We start from the raw sequence: 24,821 nt of genomic DNA on the forward strand, positions 1-24,821 counted from the left end.
TTGGATCAAAAATATTTCTTACGCTTTGATAATCGACTTTGGGTATTTGACTTATTGCATAATCTTTATATATATTGTAGCGTTATTGCATTGATATCTGCGCCAAATGAGGGCAATTAAATTTTGAGATTTTTTTTATAAGTATGATATTGTCTTTTTCTTATCGTGTTGCAATAAATACACTTAGTAAATATTGTTGTATTTGATTTGAATTTCTTTAACGCGGATGTCACAATTGTTTTGAGAGACTTAAAAAGATCATATGACCAATAGGACTCCTCCTTAAAACTGAATTAGCAAGCGTAATGGGTGCTGGAATAGAACCCTTGATTTCGATTATATCAACATTATGTATAGTAGTTTCGTGTTGAACTATGAGAGGTCATTAAAATATTTCAGTGTGAACAGCATTTGCGGTAGGTTTTAATTGTATGCGCAAATTTATCTGTCTGAATCAGATCAAGTTCGAGCAAATCACTAGAAGATGATCATGATAAGGCCTCGCGAATCCTACAATGTCGCATTCGTATCAAGCGCTACATTTTCATTGTTCGGTGACAACAACAAAATTTTGCATTTGGAAGACTGTAAAGTACGAAATCGCTTGAATGATTTCGAAATATTCGATTTGTTATGAATTGTTAAAAATTACCATCCACGTTGGCTCCCCGATATTGCCTCCTAAAATGACTATTTAAAAGATAATGATAGCAGGGGTGGTCAACCTTATTTCGACTGAAATCTTCAAGACAGATCGCGATCGATAATAAGGAAATACACATAAACGAATGAGAACTGAATAGGCAGAGAAAACTGCACACAGGTATTTGAAAAATTCACCGCTGTCAATAAGCTCATCTCCGTAGGCGCATTCTCAATGCAATCATCCAAAAAATTTGTATTTTTTATTTTTCATTAAATTTCTTAATTATGTAATTGTACCCTAAGTACATGTTTCATCATTTATTTAAATCATATAAGTCAGATCCAATGCTTGTCAATTTTAGTTGTAAGCGTTGAAAATTCTTTTAAAAAGATTATCAAGTATCTATCTATTACAGCGTTTTCCAACCTTTTTTGGTCGCGGACTATATTAATAACGGCCGGGTGTCCTAATTTTAACTTTAAAGTCTTTCCCGACGGTAGAATTGTATTATCCATATATTTTTTAGATGAAATGACATGTAATATGACTATTCAATTTTTTGAGGAACAAACCATAGGATCAATTTACAATTAAAATTTAACGTGGAACACTATTACCGCGAAATATTGATAATGGTTGAGTGTGCTAATTTTGACTTTGATTTGAAAGGCTTTCACGACGGTAGAATTTTTTTATTTTTCAATATTTTTTAGATGAAATACTATGTAATATGACTATTAAATTTTTTGAGGAACAAACCATAGGATCATTTTCAATTTACAATTAAAATTTGACGTGGAACACCTTTACCGCGAATGTTGATAACGGTTGAGTGTGCTAATTTTGACTTTAATTTTAAATTCTTTCCCGACGGTAGAATTTTTTTATTTTCTGATATTTTTGAGATGAATTACAATGTAATATGACTATTCAATTTTTTGAGGAACAAACCATAGGATCATTTCCAATTTACAATAGAAATTTGACGTAGAACACCATTACCGTGAAATATTGATAACGGTCGAGTGTGCTAATTTTGACTTTAATTTTAAAGTCTTTCCCGACGGTAAAATTTTTTTATTTTTCAATATATCTTAGATGAAATACTATGTAATGAGACTATTCAATTTTTTAAGGAACAAACCATAGGATCATTTTCAATTTACAATTGAAATTTGACGTTGAACACCATTACCGCGAAATATTAATAACGGTCGAGTGTGCTAATTTTGATTTTAAATTTGAAGTCTTTCTCTACGGTAAAATTTTTTGAAATTTGTAAGATCATATACTGTATATTATGATAATTTAATTCCGTGGTAAACATTTCGTTGATTTCTTTTCGATGAACTGTTGAATTTCGACATCAAAAGCCTTCGAGACAATGTGTATCTGCTGGTGAAATGTTTTCATCATGTTTATTTTTTATTATACAAGATGTATTTGTGCAAATCAATTATGGTTTATTCATAACTACATTTTTTTTTCATAAAAAGAACAGACACTTAGCTTAAATTTCAATTTTCCTATTTTTGAGTTTCGACGGTCAATTTCAGGCTTGTTTACCGTCATATCTGGTAACACTGGTTAGAGATATTATTGTTCAGTTGATTTTGAATCATTTTCCCGGCATTTGTGGCCATTTTGTGCTATCAATTGCGGGACTCTGAGAGGTTCTGGTGCTGAGGTAAACGTGGATATATGTAATTTAGTAATCTGTGAGCGTTTAGGATGCCTTAACTTACCGTATAACACTGTCAGAACGCCAGCCCACACTCGTGTGACGCTAGCCCACACTCGTAGGATGCCAGCCCACACTCGTGTGACGCTAGCCCACACTCGTGAGACGCTAGCCCACACTCGTTTTTGACAGGCCATACTAGGGGTAACTGGTCCGTGCTTGGTATTGCATTTGCGCTGTGTATATCCAATATGGTCTCTATATTGTCATAGCCACCAAGTTTTTATGTATTAACGTTTATAAAGTGGTAAAATAGTTGGTTAACCCCTTGACGTCAGGCTGAGTGTGGGCTGAGCGAGTGTGGGCTGGGGTAACTTTGGTTATTATGATTGATTCTGCTGTGATGCAATTGCTGTATTTTTATTGCATTTATGTCTGAATCAATCGTGTGATCAATACAGTAATCTAGTCGAGTGCAGTAGACCTACATTACTCTTATCAGGAGTGCTTGACATTTTGATTTTATCGACCTAGGCCTATTGCAGTATTGATTAGTTGTAAAACATATGTAGCCTATCTACAGATCTACTAAATAAAATGCTCCACAGATATAGCCTACTATTTTTTGAAATTTTGTAGCAGTGTGAGGAGACCATCTTTAAAAAAAATTGCAATCTTGCATCAGTTTCTCTTCAAGAATAATATTCTTTTAACTGTTTCAGCAAAATGACTAAGTAAAATAATAGTAAATAATCTGATATTACCATGGAGGCCGGGCTAGATGCTGGAGGTGACTCTGTAACACCTTACTCAAAATTTGTGGATCGTAGTAAACTTGCTAGCAACTGGAAAGCTCGACCGGCTTCACCATCTACTGTGACGAATGTTGCTGTTTTACCACTTGGACAAACGAAAAAAAACATTAAAACATTTTTAAGGGAAAGGCTGTTTGCGCCAAATCATGACATAAGGTCTGTTTTGTTTAAAAGTCTAGCCAAAAGAATTCCGCATAACACTTCAATGTTTTCAGAGCAAATGTATAAAGACTTTATACAAGAATGCTACCCCAAAGTTACTACATACAAAGATGCGCCGTTACCTAGTTTTGTACTAGAGGATGAAGATTTACCATCTTACTTACTCAATGACCAAGGAAAGCTGGAATTGCGGAAAATACTTGTTTGTATTAACCATCATTTTTCACATATAGTGTATTGTCCGATCTTGCCACCGATTGTTGCAATATTACTTCACTATGACGATTCTCCAAGTCAAGTTTTTGCTCATGTTTGTCATATATTATTTTGTAATGCTAGGCATATGCATTACATTGATCAGAATAAGGCAGATACAGAAGCATCCGCTAGAGTGGTCAAAGAGCTTGTGCGTCGTTTTGCGCCAACTTCACATAAAACGCTGGTGAACTTTACAACAAATCCTGATGATATATACAGCCAATGGTTACGAGTCATCTTCCATGGATTACCCTTTGCATATCTGGTGATTTTATTTGACATGTATCTCATTGAAGGTTACAAAGCACTCTTTCGAGCTGCGATTGCCGTTTTAAAATTTTACAAAAAGGTTGGCTTGTCTAATCCATCAGATATTCTAAGTGCTGTGTTTGGCTTTGTTCAATCAATTGATACAAAAGTCAGTACAAACTTGCTGTTCAGAAAAGCATATTCAATCAAGTTGCCGACAACGAAAGAGCTTAGAAAATTACACCAAAAGCAGCTTTCTGTGTTACGCCAGCTCCCAATTGCAGACACTAGTCGAAGATCATCCCAAGAGCGTACTCCTTGGAGATATATATTCTTTGTTCGAAATGTAAATTCTGATATCGTTGATGAAACCTTGTTCTCCAAATTATATTGTTGGCTCCCAGAAAGAATTTCAATTCTCAGGCCCACGCTTTTATTTTCTACCAACAAAGATGGGTATAGTTTGGAAGCATTCTTCCGAGCTTCTGACGAAAGAACACCATCAATACTTTTGATTAAAACTACAGAAGGCTCTGTCCTGGGCGCTTATCTAACAGCTGATTGGACTGAAAGGAAAACTGATCCAAATGCATATTTCGGCACCGGAGAAACATTTCTTTTCACTCTATCCCCAGAATATAAAAAATATAACTGGGTTGGATTGAGATCGGGAGAATCAAGTATTTCAAATTTACAAAGCTCGAATGGAAGAAATAGCTTATGTAGTTCTGTAGCTTCTGGAATGAAGTCGCTCCCACCAGATGCTGCCAGAAGCAGTAGAGGGATCACTTTGCCTCCTATACGTCATGATGGTGCTTCACCTTCTTTGGCCAGTGTAACCAAAGATAGCAGAGAAAGTTCTGTTGTTCTTCCACCTCTGGTCATCAGCCCCGTTTCACAAGAATCAATCCCTTCTTTTTCATCATCTACAATCAATGAATCATCAAGTCGGGCAAAAATTATGCAAAAAACATCAAACGAAAAGATGGCCAAAACGTCATCTGATCTGTTTATGTTTGCTGATAGCAGAGGAATAGTTGTGGGGGGAGGAAATGGCTATGGATTATTTATAGATTCTTCTTTTCTAAATTGTACAACAGAACCTTGTGATACTTTTGAAAACAAACCACTTGTCAAAGGAGGAAGTTTTCAGTGTTCCCATGTTGAGCTTTTTGGTTTTACAGATTAAATTCAGCCATTACCATTCATAATGCTGCCATAAATTGTTGCAATATTTACATAAGATTTATATAATACAAATTGCCACCCATCTCTAAGCAATATTTTAATAAGTGATTAGTTCTCAGTTTTGTACTATTTTATTGAATCCTATAAGATATATTGCATGTTGTTTTCTAATATTTTCTATGTTATATAATACAGTACGGTATATGAATTTCAAACAATTATTTTTGTGAATTGACATGGGTAAACTTGAGTATAGTTGCCAAGTCTTGATTCAATATAAACACAAATTTAGGTTCACACAAAGCTGATCCAATCGGTAAATCGTATTTGAGTATATAATGATAACCTTTTATTTCTCCACTACCATGGTGTAAAAACTCGTAATTTGTTTAATTCTCATGGGCCACTCTGGCTCTTTTTGCGCAGTTTGAATTGTTTATACTGAATAACCTGGCCTGCAAAATGAACTTTTAATCGAGTTTAATCTGTTATGTGCGAGTGATTCCAATTCCTTTGCATGAGAGTCCAATGTATTAGAATGCCCTGACAGCTAGCTACCTTGTGTGAAGCGAACAACGCATGTCGTAAGATCACTACTAGAAATAGAAACGAAGTAGAAATCAAGAAGTAGAAATGTTGGAGAAAAGATGCAGCCTGCGGTTTCGCCCAGGTTTCACCCAGTTATTTGTATATGGCCCTCCTGTATTAGAAAAGGTTGCACACCCCTGCACTAAATACCAATGGAACTGTTATATGATTAAAGTATATCTCACACAATAGTAATAATAATAGGTGATGTTTAAAGCCACCACTTTAACTTACTCCAATCAGGGAATCTAAACTATTTGTATATAATGTCACTAACCCTAGCATAAGTCATGACAACATTCTATAAAAATATATTTTATTTATCAAAAATGAATTTTATTATGTCCAAGGAAGGTAGTTGACATGCATGAAAGTTCCAACAATAATATATAGTAGAAAATAGAAATACACAAGTTTAGATTTCGCAGACAACACTGGAAAAATGTTAGAGTAGCCTAGTAAATTTTGCATAGATAGTGTGATATCTGCAGCTTTAGTATCCGCATAAATTAGAGAAGAAGCCACCCATATCGGTAATGGTGAACTTGAAAAGAGAAACCTTGTGATAACCTCAATATGCATGAAACATATTCCAAACAATAAAAGGAACAGAGAATGGCACACATACACAAATACATTAACCTTTGCAAACTCTAGTAATTTGTTGTGTTTGCTATTTGTGTAGTCTGTCAACAATCCTAATGAAACAATTTGTATCCTGTTTGCCCTCAGATAATGAAAAATTCCATATGCAACTAAGAGTGCACAAGGTAGTGCAAGAATAAAATTTGGAATCTTTCTGATTCTATAATACATGAATAATCCAACATCCCAATGTTGTTTTTGTACATGACTGTATATATTGGGAAATGAGGCTTCGCACCACTCTGGAACTCCATCCCTTTGGGAACAGAATTTACCATGTCCATAAGTAATGAAAGCTATAAAAGGCAGAAATATCAGTATGCAACTCGCAGCGGTACGAATAAGAATACCTATAATTTTAAAAGCTGTCCATTGTTGCAAAACTTTGTTTTCACTATTAGAAGCAACAGAGAAAATTTCCTTGATTGCATAGTATGCAACGAAGCCTGCATTTACAGTTCCATTAGATCTTGTTGCTGAAGCACCAACAAAAAAACTTGTTGCCAGAAAGTATGAACGTTTTTCCAAGTGAAACAAGCCATTGAAGACTGGAAACATATAATAGAATATCAGGTTTTCACCTCAGACATTGCTCCAACATTTAACTCAAAACAAACAATCCACTTACCACAAAATGAATACAAAGCTTCCGTATAGTTGGATGAAAAGAAAATGCTTGCTGGATTGAAGGAAAATAGTATTGAACATAAAATGGCAAACTTCCTATCCTGATAAATCGCCATTGTTAGGTAGAAAATTGCAACAGTTGCACCTGCAAAAATAAATTTCATATAAATTATCCTTTTGTCCGATATTTATAGAAAAGTGTCTGATATCAATGTCTACTGTGTGTGGTATATCTATATGCATCAGCCATAGGGAAGTTAGGTGCATACCGATATGGGTGACACCAACTTTTTTACTCGTCTCCTACTGAAACATACTGAAATTTTATTTTCAGTCAACTACTTCTTCAGTCAGGTCCCTGTGAATACGTTCTTATTTGCTGAAGAGTGTTTAAAACAATATCCAATCATAATTTTGATAACTAATTCTTCTTAGTAATTCACTTACCGACAAAAAACGCAGTATTAAGAATGAATCCTGCTAACAAAAGGCGAGAGTAGAAAGATAGCAAAGTATCTGGAAATGGAAGAATTGATGCGAATCCCCTCAACATAGCCGGAAACATTGGGAAAAAAGCAAACATCTTCTCTTCTTCATATCTAGCATGAAAGTGATAAATAGTACAAACCATATTTTATGCATTGCTCTTATAATTATGTTTGACATCCCCATGCAGGGGACCCCTGATGCCCCTAGTCAGTTATGCTGAAAACGTAGAGATTTAAGAAAAAAAAACATATCAGTGGCTGCTATCCCGCGGCCTTACTCGCAACAAAAATGTAAAAATAGTTTAAATTAGAGCCAGCAAAACAGAAAAGAAAAATAAACAGAGCAAATATAAAAACCCAATATTATTGATGAGGTTTAACATATTCAATTATATGTGTTATTGATACGCATACAATATTCGAGTATGACTTATCAACATTTATGACCAAACTTTTGAATTGACTCAATCGCAAAATTTACTTACCCATGTTCTGCAATATGTAAGAAATATTTTGCATCCCATTTGTGAAAGCCATCAAAAAGAACTTCCGGTATTTTATCCAGAATACCAAGCTCAACTTCATCAACTTTAGGTTTAAAGGCATCTGCAGCATGATCAGGGAAAATATTGAAAACTATCTGAAAAGAAAAAAGAAACTTTTAGCCTAATTATTGTCGAACAAAGCAAAAACAAGCATCACGACATAAGTGGTACTGTAGAACAGGGCTACTCAACTGGCGGACCGGGGTCCGAATCCGTACCTTTCGGGTATTCAATTCGGACCGCGCATAATTCTTCATTTTGGACCATTAGCCCCATATTTGAAGTTTCATTTATAAAATCACTTTTATAGATTTGAAAATATATATGAAAAGAACTATAACGCCATAACAAACAATTTTGATTAGCTAATATTCATTAGTCTGTTAGTCGACCAAGGAATTGCGTGTTTAAGGATGCCGAAATATAATTATGGAAAGTCCGGACCCAAATATTTTTAAAGTTTTGTATGCGGACCTTCGGTAAAAATAGTTGAGCACCCCTGCTGTAGAATATTACCTAAATACCTGATTCCAATGTTAAAATTACTGTACATTACAAGTACAGAATATGATGATGAATACGAACCTGTAATAAAAAAACAGCACCCCGCGAGACCAAAGCCGGAAAAGCCATCGAACTGGCGGAGCGGTGAAAATCCATGCACCTTTTTGTTTTTTGGTTCTCTATGTCAGAGCTGCCACATTTGAAGGTGAGAATTCATGCACCTTCTTTTTCTGTTTCTCTATGTCAGGGCTGCCGCATTTGCTTGGCTAAAAAAAATCTAGTTTAACCTCAAAAATGTCTAGATCGGAAAATGAAACGTCCAAAAATATATCTAAATATGAAGTTATAAAATTTAATTAAAACAAAACAAGAGCATACAAAAAGTTTATTATCTATATCATATTAGCCGAAGAATTTTAAGAAGCTAATAACAGATGGAAGTTAATGTCTAACTAAATGTTGTTGCTACATAGGGATTTTTATGTTTCAGCAGTAGGCCTACTTATTCCTGTATTCTTTGACACCCGAATCAGGTAGAAGGTAGACGTGCAACATTTTTTAAATAGGCCAAATTTAAAATGAATAGTACAGTATTGCATTCGAAAAATCATGTGGTTTGTTTATCGCACTGAAAATGTTTTTAACATCAGCATTTGAATTATGTAGCACCATTTCTTGCTTAGCAAAAAGACTCTCTCTAGAGGCATATTTCAGAATTCAAAATTTTCAACTTCAACCCAAACATTCTCTGTTTCTGTGCTATTGTTCAACTCCACAAGATTAATGTAATTATGAAGCTGACTTTTTGCCCTGCAAATACCTGAATACCGCAAAATAACGTTTTTAAGAGTAGCTAAATAAAATATTCCATGACTCCACTGCAACACAGTCTGACAGTATTTTCCCAAGTCGTTGAACGTTCAAATAGCATTTCACCGTAGCGTCAATGCTGTTAAGAAGCGTCAGTCGATAAATGTTTGATTATCATTTTTACAGTAACTTCAATGCTGTTCTATCAATCAATCTTTCAATCAATTTTATTTTGGCCACTCTGACGTAAAACAAAACAACAAAAAACAAAATGCAGAGGACCTGGAGGACGGGCATACTTATGAACAAAGTTACAAGAAGGTTAACTGTACAAGTACGCGCTCGTCCACCAAAAACGTCAGTCGTTAAATGTTTGAACAGAAGTTCACAGTAACTTCCATACTGTTTAAAAGCGAAATAGTTACCAGCAAGTAATGAAATTAAGGAGGGTGGAATGGAAATGTATTTAGTTAGTTTTCGACCACTACATTAAATCATCTAACACGGCGTTTCCCAAACTTTTTTGGCCACGGAACACTTGCACTTTTTATCTCGCCTCGCGGAACACCGAAAATTGAAAGAGTAAAATTGATAAAGTAAAACGGTGTAATGTAGAGGTTCCCAATCTCGTGGCGAGTTGCCAAATGCAACTATCAGAATTGTGTTAAACCAATGACATTAAACAACATGATAGGCAACTCTGACGTCACTCCATAAGACTACATGCGAAAGATTGTATTTCATGATACGCTCCAATGCACATATTTCTCGTCGCCTTTCGCGACCGTTTTCCGCTCGCTTTTGCTACTCGGCGTCTACTTTACGTGTAGTACCTGCCTTTTTGCGCCTGTAACGAAAGAAAATAATCTCTATATCTAAGAAGTTTTGCTCACTTGGGAAGCTGGAATGGCAGACAAGCTGTAAAGAGTAATTCTGGATATCATAGACGTTTTTTTTATCAGAGAAGATTACAAACGCGATAGCGTAAAGATTTGTGTAGAACATTTTGCAGATAATGACAAAGTTAGTAATTTTAATGTTTGCGCTTAAAACATTGAAATTTCATTTAAAGAGAGTGTCATGCAAAACTGTTTTTACTTCTCCTAACGGTGCTGTGATACAATTCCATAACACAAAGTTTGCACCTATCGAACATGCTTTAGTAGGTTAATTTATTAGACATATATATTACATATTTAGTTAACCGTAGGTAACATTGCTGGTACATAATGCCTCGTAGATAGGTTTGTGTCTAAATTTAGTTCATAGCCCACTAATTAATATTATCTTCTATGTAGGAGGTTGCAGGGCTGATTCAACTTGCAGACTTACCGATCATCTGACGATGCTCATTTAGTTTGGCTCGAGCAAGTCTTCTTGAAAGACTTGTATGAATGGAAACTACCTATATGTTTTGCCTTCCTCCGATTTTAGAAGACAAATTTATTCTGAGGGATTTGGCATATAATTCTCATTGATTGTTGGCTGTTTATGATTCCTATTAATTGTGAATTCTGATTATAACAAAGAGTTAAAAAAATTTTTACGTAATTTACGGGCACCTTTTTCTTGTCAATACTCCAAGCTGAGGTAATAAACAAGACAATACTGTACATTTATGTCATCTGGAAGCAAAATATGCACACTAATTAAAAGTTTGACACATTGAGATAATACATCATGACAGAAAATACAAGTTAAAGATATGTATGACCATCACATGGTAATTAAAATTAAAAAAAAATTAATAGGGGCTGTGGAGTATATAAAGTTCAAGACAAAGAAAAGAACATAAGTTCATAGCTCATGAACTCTCAATTTTGCCTCCATTGCTTTGTGAAGGCCAATATATTCCGAGTGGCTGAATTGGTTTACCTTTATGATAGCAACGATTTTGTATTCAATATAGCGAGATTTTTTTCAATTTAATTGCAGTGATATTATTTCCCAAAGAAATGCTTGAATCGTCTAGAATAGATCAGTGGTGTCAAACTCAAGGGTTTTTGAGAGCCGCATTGCATTTTGGAAATTGTAAAAAGGGCCAAAAACACTTTTTGATAATGTATACTTGAAAGATATTTTTCAGATAGTTTTAGTTTGTGACATATATTGTGATGCAACTAAACAGTTGGATTAAGTTTTATTATTTTCTTTAATTTCAAATGCAATTACATATTAATATTTGCATTCCACTATTATTGCAAGTTACTGTATTTATTACAAAAAATCATAAAATTCTTTATACAACCATCAAAATCATTTTTGAACAAGCTTTGGATAAGGAAAGAATAATACATACACTAAAAATGACTTAATCTAAATACATGGACTTGAAATTAACAAAAATACTACAGTATAAACTCAATGTTTTTTTAATTACATTTGTCCTGACGTTTGGCATCTTTTTTGTGTCACCAGCATACTAAGGCAAGGCTGAAATGATTTTATAGTACCAACTCTAACTAACGAGGTCACATGATCATGGGTTAATCTGGATCTTTGCGAATGTTTAATTAATTCCAGTAATGCAAAAAAGTTTCTTTTATCATTTCATGTATAGATCAGTAAAAAAACAAATGACAGATATTTTCGACACGACATTTCGCGCCACATTGCATGGCATAGGATTGCTTGAATTATTATTGATATTAATTTTTAGTAACTAATTCGTTGTATATTTATATTAATATACAAACACATGGTAATTTTCTGTTCGAAGTTGGTCTTCGAAATTGTCATATTGACTGCTGAGCTTATTGTGTTTTTTTATTGTACTGATGAAAATATGACAAATTGAACAATGTGCTTCAAAATTTTGTGAAATGCAGAAATATTGCAACTCCCATTTTCTTCGAAAATGCCACCTTCTTCATGTACTTTGCGTTCAATTTATTCACTCAAGTGTTTTATTCAAGTATTCTTTTGCTAGCTTGATGTGTATTCTTAATTGGGTCAAAATGTGAACAAAAAAATTAATTTTCCAAAACTACTTTCAGTAAATTGCTTTCTGTGTGAATATTCAATTTCACTTTAAAAGGGTTGAAAAATCTATTACACTTAGATAAAAAAACTCCAAAATACAATTACAATTATTGTTAAGCGTTCGAGGGCCGCACTGGAAGTTCTCCGGGGCCGCGAGTTTGATATCCCTGGTCTAGATTGAAGTTGTTCTAAATATAAAACAGTATTTTATCATGAATCATGATTATACCCTTTCCTGAATTTCTTCTTTAGTAGGCCTACTACCAAAAGTTGATGAATCAAATATAACACAGGTGTAGTGAGTGACCCATAATCCTCATTTTCCAAAGCTGTTTTAAGTATGTCTGGCATGTTTTGTGCCTTTTTACGAATAAGACCGCTTATGCAATCTTACGCTTTGGAATTTTTAGTTATTTTCCTCAAGCCCTGCAGGATGTAGGGGCCATACACAACTCTACCGGAGGGTCAAATGTCTTTGCATGTCTCCATAGGTTGTTCTTCTATTGCAAACATTTATGGAGTATTCTGATTGTATTTCATGGAATCACACTGTCACTGATATGTCGCCAGACTTCTGATATCTCCCCTTCTGCTACAGTTGTCCTGTGAATAAATAATAGGAAATTGAGGTTGGACGAATAGTTGAAAGTTTTGCTTTATGTCGGCTTAATTACTTGATTGATATACTTTCTATTTTTGCTATTGCCTCTTGTGCTGCAGGTCCCACAATGCTTAGACAGGTTTTCCCACAACTTTTACATCTAAAGAAAGAGAGGAGATTTAATAATGTTCGTTAAGAATAAATAAAGCAGTCTATATGATTTAGATTGGAAAAGCTAATAAATCCAATATCTCGTGTTTTATGTAAAAAATGTTTTACTGAATTTGGTATATAAACCAACTAATAAAGGGGTTTAGTCAGAAAATTACTATACAATATAGACCGGTATGAGTGAAATGTTAGGTGAACTTGTTAACCCTTTGATTCAATACGCAAATAAAAGTGAATGAGCAATAGTATGTTACAGCAATGAGTATATATCCTCACTGATTAAAAATAATCTAATTGGAGGTGCATGAACTATTTGAAACCGTAAGGGGTATGCAATTTCGGCAAATGGACAACTACGTACCGTACTGATTTAATAACTTCGTAGTATTTGACAAAAGCTGGCTTTCCCACATGTACTTAACAGTGCAATGCCCGGGTGTGATATACAACAATAGTATTTACCTTACTTTTTTCCGATTTCTTTTTACCTTCAATTTTCCAATATATCATTAAAATCGACAACAACTGTCAAAGCAGGAACGAACACCATTCGTGCTATGCCTTGAAAGCAGCACACATCCGCTCGTTTTCGTCTCGTCAAGTATGTGCATTGGAGCGTACTATCGGATACGATCTTCGGCCAAAAATGCCTGAGTTGCGCATCATGTTGTTTAATGTCATTGGTTAAACATACCGAAAAAATGATTGAATATTTTGCATATTGCATTTAATATAAATGTTTTATTGTTTATTAGTCTAAATGCTGTGTATATAAACCAATTCATCCATTTTACCATTCTATGTCGTTTACTTTCCCTAACTTAGTGTTTGCCTCTAATGTTACGTCTAATGAAGATAGAGGTACTTGCAGCAGTTTATTTGTCTACTAAATAGAGTTCAGCAAAATTGAGAAATTTTTTAGCATTTCAAGGTAAAACCAGGCAAAAGTGGACTAGGAATAGCGACGGTTATCGAAAATTCCACTACCACACCCTAATTAGTCCACTTTAGGCCGACGGTGACCGCGATATCGAAAGGTCAGTTGGGCGACCACTTCACGTTCCATAGATCGTCATGGCGACTATTTTGGACTTATTTTTGATTCTTTTTCCACGGAACACTTCGAAGACGCTCGCGCGGAACACAGTTTGGGAAACGCTGATCTTAACACATTGGTTCACAACCGCCGGTGCCGGTCCGCTAAGCTTTTTTGTCGGTCCGCGGAAAATTTCATTTTGTTGTTTTTCTACCGTCTCAATCGCTTTACCGAAGCCGAAAAGACAAAGTTACGTTGGTTTATTACGCAATTTCTCTTCCGCCGTCATATTGTCGTATGATACGTGCGGGATGGCCCGGCGATTCCGTTCTGCATGCTTTTTTTGATTATTAAGTCGTATTTACGTTGGTTTATTACGTAATTTTTTTCCGCCGTCAGCGATATTAATGGCCCGGCGACGTCTTGGCGCCAGGTAATCACACTTTTAGCTTTTTCAGTTCCGTTTCATCGCGAAAGCGCTCCGTCAAATCTCATAAGATTCAGAAACCTGGAAATCAGCATGCGTGCTTTTTCCGCTCTGCATGCTTTTCTTGATTAATATTACCATCCGAATAAAAGGTTATGAATATTTCTTTGGTTAAACCAGAAAACTGTCAATACCAGTATAATATTCCAGAGCTTCACCATGACACCCAGCGAGATATGAACTTGTTGCGACCCTGTAGGTTTCCGGGTGATGTACAGCAGGATTTTGAGCCTAGTGTTTTGCTGAGGGATTGATATGATGAACCCGGTGAAACCTCTACTTTACAGTCCAGATTTATAATCGCTGAGTAACCGAGCAATCAAACAGTTTTCCGAATTTTCAACCATTTACTTCTGGCTTTAATTAAAACGAAGCAAATAAATTGACTGTGGGCCTAGCTTTTTAGTATACAACTAATGGGTATCTTGCGCTTTGGATTGTCTGACGAGGTTCCTCATTCTAGGGACCGTCATTGATATAGCCAGACGAATGTCACTGTCAAACTTGAGACGGTTTTGATGCTAACAAGATCAGAAAAACCAGATTCGCACAAATAGGTTGTGACAAAGTTATTCACATGCGTATGATTTTTGTCACTCCACTTTTGGAGTTTGGGTGGACGTAATGATTCACTGCTCATTACATACGATTAATGCAGGCTTTAAACACATTATCTATCATCTCGAGTTACTTTGGTAAAGCCAACGTATTTGCCGTGCCTTTTCGTATTTTAGGCATTATGAATTTACATATGGGATATTGCGTCTATAATGCGACAGCGAAATTTATCTCGCAGTCTAGTGAAACTGCCCTGGCCTACCAGCGAACTATTTGGATTTGGTGGATTTCAAATTCCATTATGATCAAACAATTCACGCACGAGAAAGTGAATACACCCAGTGATCGCAAATAACCTAAATAAATAACCAAATAACCCAAATAATGAAAATTCGGTGAACGCCAAAACAGGCGTTCAGGCCCCCCCCCCCCCAAAACAGGCCCCCCCCCCCCCCCCCCCATGGAGAGACACCGACCCCCGGTTGAGAATCACTATGCCATAATGATTGCCCGACATCACGCAAATATATGGTTTTATTTTCTGTTCCACTCATTTCAATTGTTGCCGGTCCGTGAGTGATTTTTCTGGTTAGCGTAGCTTCAACTAAATAAGCGTTGGAAAAAATAAACTTCCACAACTTGCATTCATACGGTCCGAGGAGCAGACTTGTAGTGACGAATCCCCATATACCCATTTTTGCGTCGTTGTATTTAAGCAACTTTTATATAAAATGTGAGAACGAGCTGGAATGTGTACAGTATGATCATTTTCTTATAAAACCAAGAATTTTTTAGTTTCCACATATGCGCTACGAAACTCAATTTCTAGGCGTTTTTCATAGCCTTGTCTGGCGGCACACTACTTCAATTGTTCTGGCCCATTCGGCGTAATCTATGCCAGTGGTTTTGTTCCCGATCTTTTAGCACTGACAGATCGGTGAAGTGCACTCGCGGTGCACACGTGACAATAAAAACTTCCGCCCGCTAAAGTTAAACTGAGTAAACAGACCTCAGATACAACTACCCATATATTTTTATCATGCCCCACATACCTTAGAATTCATAATGACGTTCAGGTATTTCTACAAGCAATAACGGGCCGAAATTTGAACGTATCACGAGTGGATGTCATCGACAACACGTACCACTGTCCTAACATGTTAGTCGTGCTCAAAATATTCTGTATATTATATTCGGAATTTATTAGAACCAAAGTTAAACTGGATAGGGAAAATAGATATGTAAATGATTTTGACATAACTGCGATACAACACGAGGTAATAAAGAGCTTTACTCATCACATAGACATGTGTGCTTCCACCCACAATTCAAATATATGAGCTTCAGCAGGACTGAAAGGAACTATTATGCCAAACTAGATCATAAATCTGGCAAAATTTAACACCTCCTCTCACCCGCTACCCATAAATGGTAGCATACTTTCAAGAAATACCGTGAAACGTCCCAACGGAAATGATGAACGGAAGCTTCAGGGCTGGGAGCTGACATAGCAGTACGTATGTATGAATATCTCAATACTGCGTATGCAGCAATATACTCATGAAGCGTAATGCCGCAGTGCCTCGGGCGTGACGTATTGTTATGATTCTGATCCGAGACAGATCGCTTTCTGATCCGTAAAAAAAAAACTCGCTGACCGATAACAAAATGTTGGAACGAACTGATTTATTTGCCTATCATAATTCAATATTTAGGCACAGACTATACATCTATAACAAAAACTAACAAAGCATCAAAGAATAGTTCAACAACAGACTATCAACTCGATTCTCGTGGAATTGTAAAGTATACAGAAGATGATCATGGCTTCAAAATTACCTTTCATGAGAATTTCTGGTTCTATTATCTTTGCATCCCCGTACATTTGCACCTGCATGCCTTTGTACCCACTGATTTTAGAACCCGCGGACATTTACATGGACGTTTATACCTATGGGCATTTGCACGCGAGTACAACAATTGCACCAACGGACATTTGCATAAAAAAAATATAACAACATATAACCAATATGACCAAACAATACAAATAGCAGAAAGGACAAGTGTCATAAACATGGGCATAGATAACGTGAAACACAAATAAGCTTCGGCTTGTATTTTTTCTGATTAACGCCATGCTTGGCCTTGATTTTACTCGATCAAGAATAAAACGTAAAAGCGGTCGTCAATTTCGTTGTAATGACGTACATTGACTTGCTCGCGTATTGTTGCGCCTATTTTCGTCGAAATAATTACATTCCTTCATTTTAAAGCTTTTGCTCAGTAAGTAAGTATTAGGGCGTGACGTAATCATAATCGGCAGTGAAGCTGAATTTGTTGGTAACGATTTTACCTATAATAATGGTTGTAGTAGTGTTTTGATGCGAACTCACACAATAAAACCTTGAACTAAAAGATGATACTTAAAAATTTTCTACCAGTAAATGAAAAAACGCAAACCAATTTGTTTAATATATATTTCATATGACATTTAGTTTTCGTTACAAATCTGCCTTTTGACTAAGTCTATTCGCGCTTCATGCAACTTGCAGATAATACTCGGCCTCGGAAAAGATTCGAAAACGTCGTTTTGAATAGCTTTATATTCAACAACAACAGTTTGTCTCATTGTCACATAAAACCCGCTTTGGAAACGAAGTGGACCAATGTATCGTTTAGCAAACTGTATTTAATGGGTATATGTCGGCGTTCTGGATTTTCGGAACAAATACTTTTACATTTAGTTGACGTGCTGATGGCCACATTTTTCATTCCATCTTCGAACTCATTTAATATTTGTCTATTGACATATTGTGCATTTGAGCTTGTCCATTGTCGACCGAGAGGAAAGCTGAGGCTTTCGAAAACAATCCAAAATGTTTCGATCTTACGATCAGAATGAATAAACTAACTGTATGCCCATTCAATTTTTTAAACAACACTGAAAGTAATTTTGATGTAGTGGGTCAAAATTGACAGCAAAATATTGCACAAACAAGATCAAATCGGAAACGTAAACATCCATTGCCCTCCGGGTGATATCACTCATTGATGGGACAGGTTATTAATTTATACCTGATTGGATTAAATCGTGTAACATTTGATCGATGGTTTCAATATTGTCTGGAATGTTCTGACCTGCTTGTTCACTACCTATCCATGCCAGGACTGACTATGCCCAGTACGCTAGAATACCTTGGGCTATTGTTATAAAAACATTCACCAACGCACAAAACGTGTAGCGCGCTAATTTATCCATCCAGCCATAACCTGTGAGATATTTATCATTGGACATACATATTTGTCATATACGTAGGCGGAATTTTTCAGAGAAATCCAAAATAGACATAATCTTGAGAAACTGGTAATGGGACCTGTAAAATATATTGAGGTTTCGTTAAAGAGATAATCTGTCGCTGAAATTCTTTGAATTTTCCAGTAACTTATTTTTCTAGACTTGCTTAACCCTAATTTTTACTGAAATTAACTTATTCACACTAAATTAGCCAAAACAAGCTAATAATTAGACGTTCACTCTTTATCTTGACCGGAGGCATATTGAAAATAATAGAGATCTGGGAATAAATTGAGAAAATGTCAGGAGATATTGTAACGTGGTACGAGTATATATATAAATGCGCAATTTGTAGGATACGTGATATTGTGATACAGAGAATGCAAAGATGGGACGAGGCTACTACAGTTGTGTGATTCTGTTCGGTTTCCTAGGATTAATGCAATATGTTCGTGGAGATAACGAAAGATTATGCCTTACAAAGGAAGTTAACTGTCAGGGTAAAGAATACTTCCCAAGATTCGATGGAGCTTGCAACAATCTTAAACATCCAACCTGGGGCGCAACGGACACCCCCTTACCACGAATGCTTCCGTCAGAATATTCGGATCTATACGGCAAACCTCGCACGAGTCAATCTGGACAAGTTTTACCTTCCACAAGAAAAGTTTCAAATCTTCTTAAAGAGTCGAGAAAAAATATTTCGCCTGATATTTCTCACATGCATGTATTGTTTGGCCAGCTCTTAGCACACGACATAGTGCACACACCAGCTATCAAGAAAATTGATGGCACAAAGCTAGACTGCGACTGCGGTATGCCACACAAAGACTGCTTCAATATTGATATTCCGAAAGAAGACGAACAATACAGGACAAGCGGAAAAAAATGTATGGAATTTTCCCGATCTAAACCTGCTGTAGGTATTGGGGGCTGCAGATTTTCCAAGCGTCAGCAATTAACGACGATGTCAAGCTTCATTGATTTGACCTTCTTATACGGAAAATCTGAAAAAGAATGCAACGAGCTTCGCGATCCGTTGATTCCAGGTGCGATGAGGATGCAAGCTGATCCAGCTGGAGGACATCATGGAGTTTTACCTAACCAGTGGCAATTGCATGGAATGAATATTTCAGATTCCATGGATTGCCCCATGAAAGTCCATGAGCCCTTGAATTCGCCATGTTTTGTAGCTGGTGATGTTAGAGTGAACGAAAATCCGGGATTAGTATCGATACAAACTATCTTCACACGGTATCATAATCACGTGGCACGAGAGCTAAGGTCGAACAACCCTTTTTGGACAAGTAATACAATTTTCAATACGGCGCGAAGGATCATGACAGGAATAATGCAATCAATTACTTACAGAGAATACGTTGCTCCATTGTTAGGTCCCGTGTGGACCAAGCGCTTTGATTTGAAACTTTTAGATCACGGATATTGGGAAGGTTACGACTCTGACTACAATCCATCAATTAGCAATGAGTTCACAACTGCAGCTTTCCGCTTTGGACATAGCCAGGTTGCTGAAATATTGAGCCGACCGGATGTGCTGTTCCGGCAACAAAAGCACAGAGACGTTAAATCCGCCGGCACATTTTTTAGTAGCGTTCCTTTGCTGGAACGTAATGGAGGTGGTCCAGGTTCTTTTATGCGAGGTTTCATGATGGACAATGCCGAAAAAACTGACGCAACGTTAGTCGATGCTTTGAGAAACCAACTATTTACAGAAGTCGGGAAAAGATATGGTGACGACTTATTTGCAATCAATGCACAGCGTGGCCGGGATCATGGATTACCAGGTTATAATAAATATAGGACACTTTGTGGAATGACAAAAGCCACCCGCTTTTCGGACCTTTCAAATGAAATACCATGGAATACGATTCAAAAATTACAAGCAGCGTACAAAAGTGTTGATGATATTGATTTATATGTTGGTGGACTTGCAGAAAACAATGTACCTGGAGGACAGGTCGGGCCAACATTTGCTTGTATTCTTGGATACGCATTCCGTGCCCTGAGGAAAGGAGACCGGTTTTGGCACGAAGACGGAAACTCAGAACAAAAGTTCACTGCACTTCAACTTCGTGCAATAAGAGACACAACCTTCGCGAGATTATTGTGCGACACATCGGAGGACATGCATTATGTAGTCCAGTATCCGATGCTCATGAATCAAGGAAATCACGGTAACATCATTCCTTGTTCAAATATCCCAAAATTAGATATTTCTGCGTGGATGTCGACCACTGCGAAGAATAGATTTGAGTACGTTTACCCAGGCGGTGTTGAATGGACTGCTTGGTTCATAACAAATGAGCACAGCGTGTGGAGACTAGACGAACATGCATTCAAGCATCGCATGACAATGGAAAGACCTCATCAAATTTGTAACAAATATCTGGAAACGCAAACTAGGTATGTTAGAGGAGACTCACATTTACAGATCCGGTATTCCTGTTATCCTGGCACAATTGGACTCACCGACTTTCCACATGAACTTTCAGACAAATACTACTGGACGCAATGGATTTACAGCCAAACCGTGGAAAGTAATAATTTTGGGTGTGAGAACCTCGTCGCTATACAGGCAAAGACACAATTTGGGAACAAGTTTGCCAGCGAAACTGGAGATGTGTTCGAGCATTTTGGGCCAAATGCCGGATTTACATGCAAAGATAAGCACCAATTGAATGGAAAATGCAATAATTACAAGGTCAGAGGCTTATGCCAACGGGTACAAAAGAATTATGGATCGATGGATTCTTCCTTCAAGTCGTTAAAGAAAGAAAATGCTCTAGACCCAAATAAAATGGGTGTGCCTTTATCTGTATTGCACACAAAGTCTGCCTTCTGCGAACTATTTGGGATATGTTGTGATAATGTCCGGAGTAAACACGTTAAAAACGTCGTTCCATCGTCGGTACTTCTATCTGCCCAGTATATGTGCAAGGAATACAGACAATGTTGTGATGTATAACATATATAGGTGATAACCACTGAAATATTGAGGCAACTGAATTTTGCTACATTAGACAATCATGCTTTTATTGCCAACTCAAACAAATCACTAGAAATAACACCAAAAAAGCGGTTGATTGTTATTATCCGAGACACCCTGTGTCGCAATGTATATATAAAAATAATTTTTTATTGTATTTTTAATAAAATTGCATGTATCTGAGTGATTTCTCAGTTTATGTCTTATAATTAAACGCCATTAGCAAAATGTTTTTACTATTTATTCAATTTTTTAAATGAGTGCTTCAAATGCAACATGGGATAAACAATCTCAGTGATAGAAGAATGCAGATAAAATCCAAGATAATATTGAACTAGCGTTCCGCAATATTCATCCTTGGTTTCTAGAAAGGATTAGCTCAGGTTTCGAATGATTTCTATCATTCATAAAAATATATTTCAGAGTAAGAAAACATAATAACAAAATTTACAAGCTTCAGTAAACAGATGTCATTTGTATAAAGTCCTATTTGCGAGTACGCGGGAATTTGCTTGTGCGAAATTTAAAAAGTTGGACATTGACTATTTTACAGAGTATATTTTAAAAAAATATATGGTGTATTATCTCATAATAGCTTCATATGGAATATAATATTTTGCGACAGCGAAACAACAAAAAAAAATGTACTTACCTATTCACTCTATATTATGATAAATCAAAAATTTGAAGGCAAGCTGAAAGTACTTCAGATTTACCTGTTATCAAAAATGTTAGAAACGAAAGTAGGAAATACTTATTATTATACTATATTTTAGAAATAAATCACCACTGACGAGTTACGTATGGGTTCATATTTGGTACTGAACTAGCAATTCAAAACTGTCAGAGAAAAAGTAAAATAGCAAGGAATTACACACTCACGGCGCACTTGTACGAAAAAAAAGGCTGCATTTAAATGAAACTCAATTTTATTATATGCCTTTCAAAGTTTGTAAACATTTAGGCCTATAGAACAAAGGCAAAAGGTCAACTATTCTTCCTCATCTCTGCCTGATTTTCCTATAAAATTGTAAACTAATCACTCATGTTCGCTAAACCCGGTCCAACAGATAAATAAACTGCAGCAAAGAGTGTCTCTCTGCATTGTTATGTAACAATACAGGCAGACCCTACCTAACAGAAAGTAAACGACATAGAAACGTGGAATGAATTTATTGATTCATATACACAGCATTTAAAATATGAAACAATAAAAAATTGATAATAAATACAATTTGTGAAATATTCAATCATATTTTAGTTGTTTTTAAACACAATTCTGTTATTTTTCGCGGCGAACTTAGCAACTCGGCGCGGCGCACCGTTTGGGAACCGCTGTCATAGAGGATTTAGGCATATTCTGCATCCAAGAATAATCAAATTTGATGGAGAGACTGATGCCATTCAATGCTACTTAGGCCTAAGTTGCACTGAAAAAATTTTCAGGGATGTAAGTTTCGAATATTTTATTTTCGAATATATATATATATATATATAATTTGTAATGGTAATTCTGATTCTGTATAACACCGCCCCCCCATCTACACTGATAAATATGCCATAGTCGTTATATTTAAATACAATTATAATTGAGTTAGGAATTACGGAATAACAGCGTGGAATCGCACCTCAAAATTAGGGGGGGGGGGTGTTTGAAATTTTAGGGGGGGTGTTCACCCCCTATAGGGGGTGTAGGGATATCACTGGATCATATGTGTACACATCTGGATTAGTCGAATAACATTGAGCAAAACCATATGTACAACCCATGATGGTTGCGGTTTATCAAAAGCTGTAAATGGTAAGGAAAATATACACAAAGGGCTGAGGTATTCGATTTTGCAGAAACCCCAATGCGTCGTGCTATCACTTCATATAATCTTCATGAATAATTTTTTCTTTTTCAAATAGTACCACGACGTATTTTTTGAAATTTCTCCGAATTTATGTTTATTCATATCCTTATGTAAAATGATGTATTCAAACCCTGTGTCTCTCAGAACACGGATGATTAATCTTAATGTTAGCTCATGCCCTAGATATATATATTTATTGTCAATACTGTATCTTTAATGGATTTTTCCAGAATCGTGAGAATTTTGAGACATTTTAAGCAAACCGAAATAATTTGATCGTCAATGAAATATTTGGGTGAATCTATCAATCACCAACTATCGGCGCGGTGGTGTGGCTCAACGGGCTAAGCGTTAGGAATACGCTCGCCACCGCACCTCTAATTACTCTGCGTGGGTTCGCAGGTTCGAACCCCATGCAGGGATGGTTATGTGCGAGAGGATTGCTGGACTCCTCGCCATCGTTGGGTGGTTCACGTAACCGCTGGTCGGTTACGGCTTCCTCCACCACCAAGTCCATGCTTCCGAAAAAAACAAACAATACAGTAAAAAACTAATCCCATACCCGACTTGGAATGGTAACCGGACGAGAGGCCGTGGTTCGCCATATGGATAAGCCGTCTTATCGGCTTTCCTCTCCCCCGGGATAAATATGTAAATCCTATCCTATCCTATTTCCCAACAGTATCCAGTGCCGGATTCATCATTATGCAAGGTAGGCTGAAGCCTAGGTGCCTCGACATGCAATTTTGCAGGCTTGTTTAAAAATTTTACCGGTTTGAATATTTTTTGATTTGAATATTAATGGGTTGATAATTCTTGTCATCATTTTTTTCCCGTTATCAAATAAAAATTAAAGGGAAGTAGGATAGGATTTACATATTTATCCCGGGGGAGAGGAAAGCCGATAAGACGGCTTATACATATGTATAACTGTATTGTTTGTTTTCGGAAGCATGGACTTGGTGATAGAGGAAGCCGTAACCGACCAGCGGTTACGTGAACCACCCAACGACGGCGAGGAGTCCAGCAATCCTCTCGCACATAACCATCCCTGCATGGGATTCGAACCTGCGAACCCACGCAGAGTAATTAGAGGTGCGGTAATTAGAGTCCTGAAGTATGCGTACCAAGGTGGCGGACACCGGAACGTAGAATGTGTACCAGGTTAGGGTTGGGCCACAATTTTATTCCAATTTTCCTTATATTAGTTCTGTTACGAGTACGAGTTACTTTTGTCGGTACAGTCGATAACCGAACCGGTCGATGGGCGAGCGTCGATGTAACCCGACGCTATCGATTTTCTCGCTTTACTTGTAAAAATTAAAATTTGTCATTACTCACGTGACTAAATCCTTTTGCTTTGCCAGATTTTTCATGAAAGTTTTTTTCGACTTGTCATCTATTGTACTCCTTTCTGTCAGCCAATTGAACGGTATTCGCTAAACACCGGCACAAAAAATATAATAGTTTTCAACTACATTTTAATTGAAACAATGGTTTGTACTATAATATTATTTTGGAAATTTGCAGTGGCAAAGGAGACATTCGAGTTGACAACACACACACGCACAAGTGAAGATGAACAATTATCTAAAGACTCTATATTAGAAGAAACACATTCT

At 36.4% G+C, this 24,821-nt stretch overlaps 3 protein-coding genes and 1 long non-coding RNA gene across 5 annotated transcripts; 3 read left to right on the forward strand and 1 right to left on the reverse strand.

Moving 5' to 3' along the window:
• Nucleotides 1-3,023: 3,023 nt before the first annotated feature.
• On the forward strand, nucleotides 3,024-5,466 carry LOC120343638 (TBC1 domain family member 24-like). Its single transcript, XM_039412805.2, has one exon. It carries the CDS (start codon nucleotides 3,093-3,095, stop codon nucleotides 4,998-5,000), a length of 1,908 nt encoding a protein of 635 aa, XP_039268739.2. The 5' UTR covers nucleotides 3,024-3,092; the 3' UTR covers nucleotides 5,001-5,466.
• A 420-nt stretch (nucleotides 5,467-5,886) lies between these two features.
• On the reverse strand, nucleotides 5,887-8,813 carry LOC120343654 (GPI alpha-1,6-mannosyltransferase 2-like). Of its 2 annotated transcripts, none has more exons than XM_039412807.2 (5): nucleotides 8,478-8,813; nucleotides 7,833-7,983; nucleotides 7,307-7,458; nucleotides 6,861-7,004; nucleotides 5,887-6,780 (listed from the first exon to the last, which is right to left on the reverse strand). In XM_039412807.2, exons 3-5 carry the CDS (start codon nucleotides 7,440-7,442, stop codon nucleotides 5,927-5,929), a joined length of 1,134 nt encoding a protein of 377 aa, XP_039268741.2. In that variant the 5' UTR covers nucleotides 7,443-7,458; nucleotides 7,833-7,983; nucleotides 8,478-8,813; the 3' UTR covers nucleotides 5,887-5,926. The 2 variants fall into 2 exon arrangements, with proteins under 2 accessions (XP_039268741.2, XP_039268740.2); XM_039412806.2 differs by having other exon boundaries at nucleotides 7,833-7,987; nucleotides 8,478-8,811.
• A 1,074-nt stretch (nucleotides 8,814-9,887) lies between these two features.
• On the forward strand, nucleotides 9,888-10,757 carry LOC144430144 (uncharacterized). The gene is made up of 2 exons (XR_013479360.1): nucleotides 9,888-10,229; nucleotides 10,505-10,757. It is a non-coding gene; the product is annotated as an uncharacterized LOC144430144 (long non-coding RNA).
• A 7,933-nt stretch (nucleotides 10,758-18,690) lies between these two features.
• LOC120348311 (salivary peroxidase/catechol oxidase-like) lies at nucleotides 18,691-21,575 on the forward strand. The gene has a single exon (XM_039418430.2). It carries the CDS (start codon nucleotides 18,725-18,727, stop codon nucleotides 21,320-21,322), a length of 2,598 nt encoding a protein of 865 aa, XP_039274364.2. The 5' UTR covers nucleotides 18,691-18,724; the 3' UTR covers nucleotides 21,323-21,575.
• Nucleotides 21,576-24,821: the final 3,246 nt, after the last annotated feature.

The sequence above is a fragment of the Styela clava genome, chromosome 1, assembly GCF_964204865.1.
Source record: "Styela clava chromosome 1, kaStyClav1.hap1.2, whole genome shotgun sequence".
Lineage (NCBI taxonomy): Eukaryota > Metazoa > Chordata > Ascidiacea > Stolidobranchia > Styelidae > Styela > Styela clava.

Excerpts from the sequence above, each read along its gene's own strand:
- LOC120343638 (XM_039412805.2), top strand. The coding sequence starts at position 3,093 with ATGGAGGCCGGGCTAGATGCTGGAGGTGACTCTGTAACACCTTACTCA.
- LOC120343654 (XM_039412806.2), bottom strand. The coding sequence starts at position 8,552 with ATGGATTTTCACCGCTCCGCCAGTTCGATGGCTTTTCCGGCTTTGGTC. Across the intron at positions 7,459-7,832 it reads TTACATATTGCAGAACATGG|ATATGAAGAAGAGAAGATGT; the intron begins GTAAGTAAATTT and ends CTTTCATGCTAG. Across the intron at positions 7,005-7,306 it reads TAATACTGCGTTTTTTGTCG|GTGCAACTGTTGCAATTTTC; the intron begins GTAAGTGAATTA and ends TTATTTTTGCAG.
- LOC120348311 (XM_039418430.2), top strand. The coding sequence starts at position 18,725 with ATGGGACGAGGCTACTACAGTTGTGTGATTCTGTTCGGTTTCCTAGGA.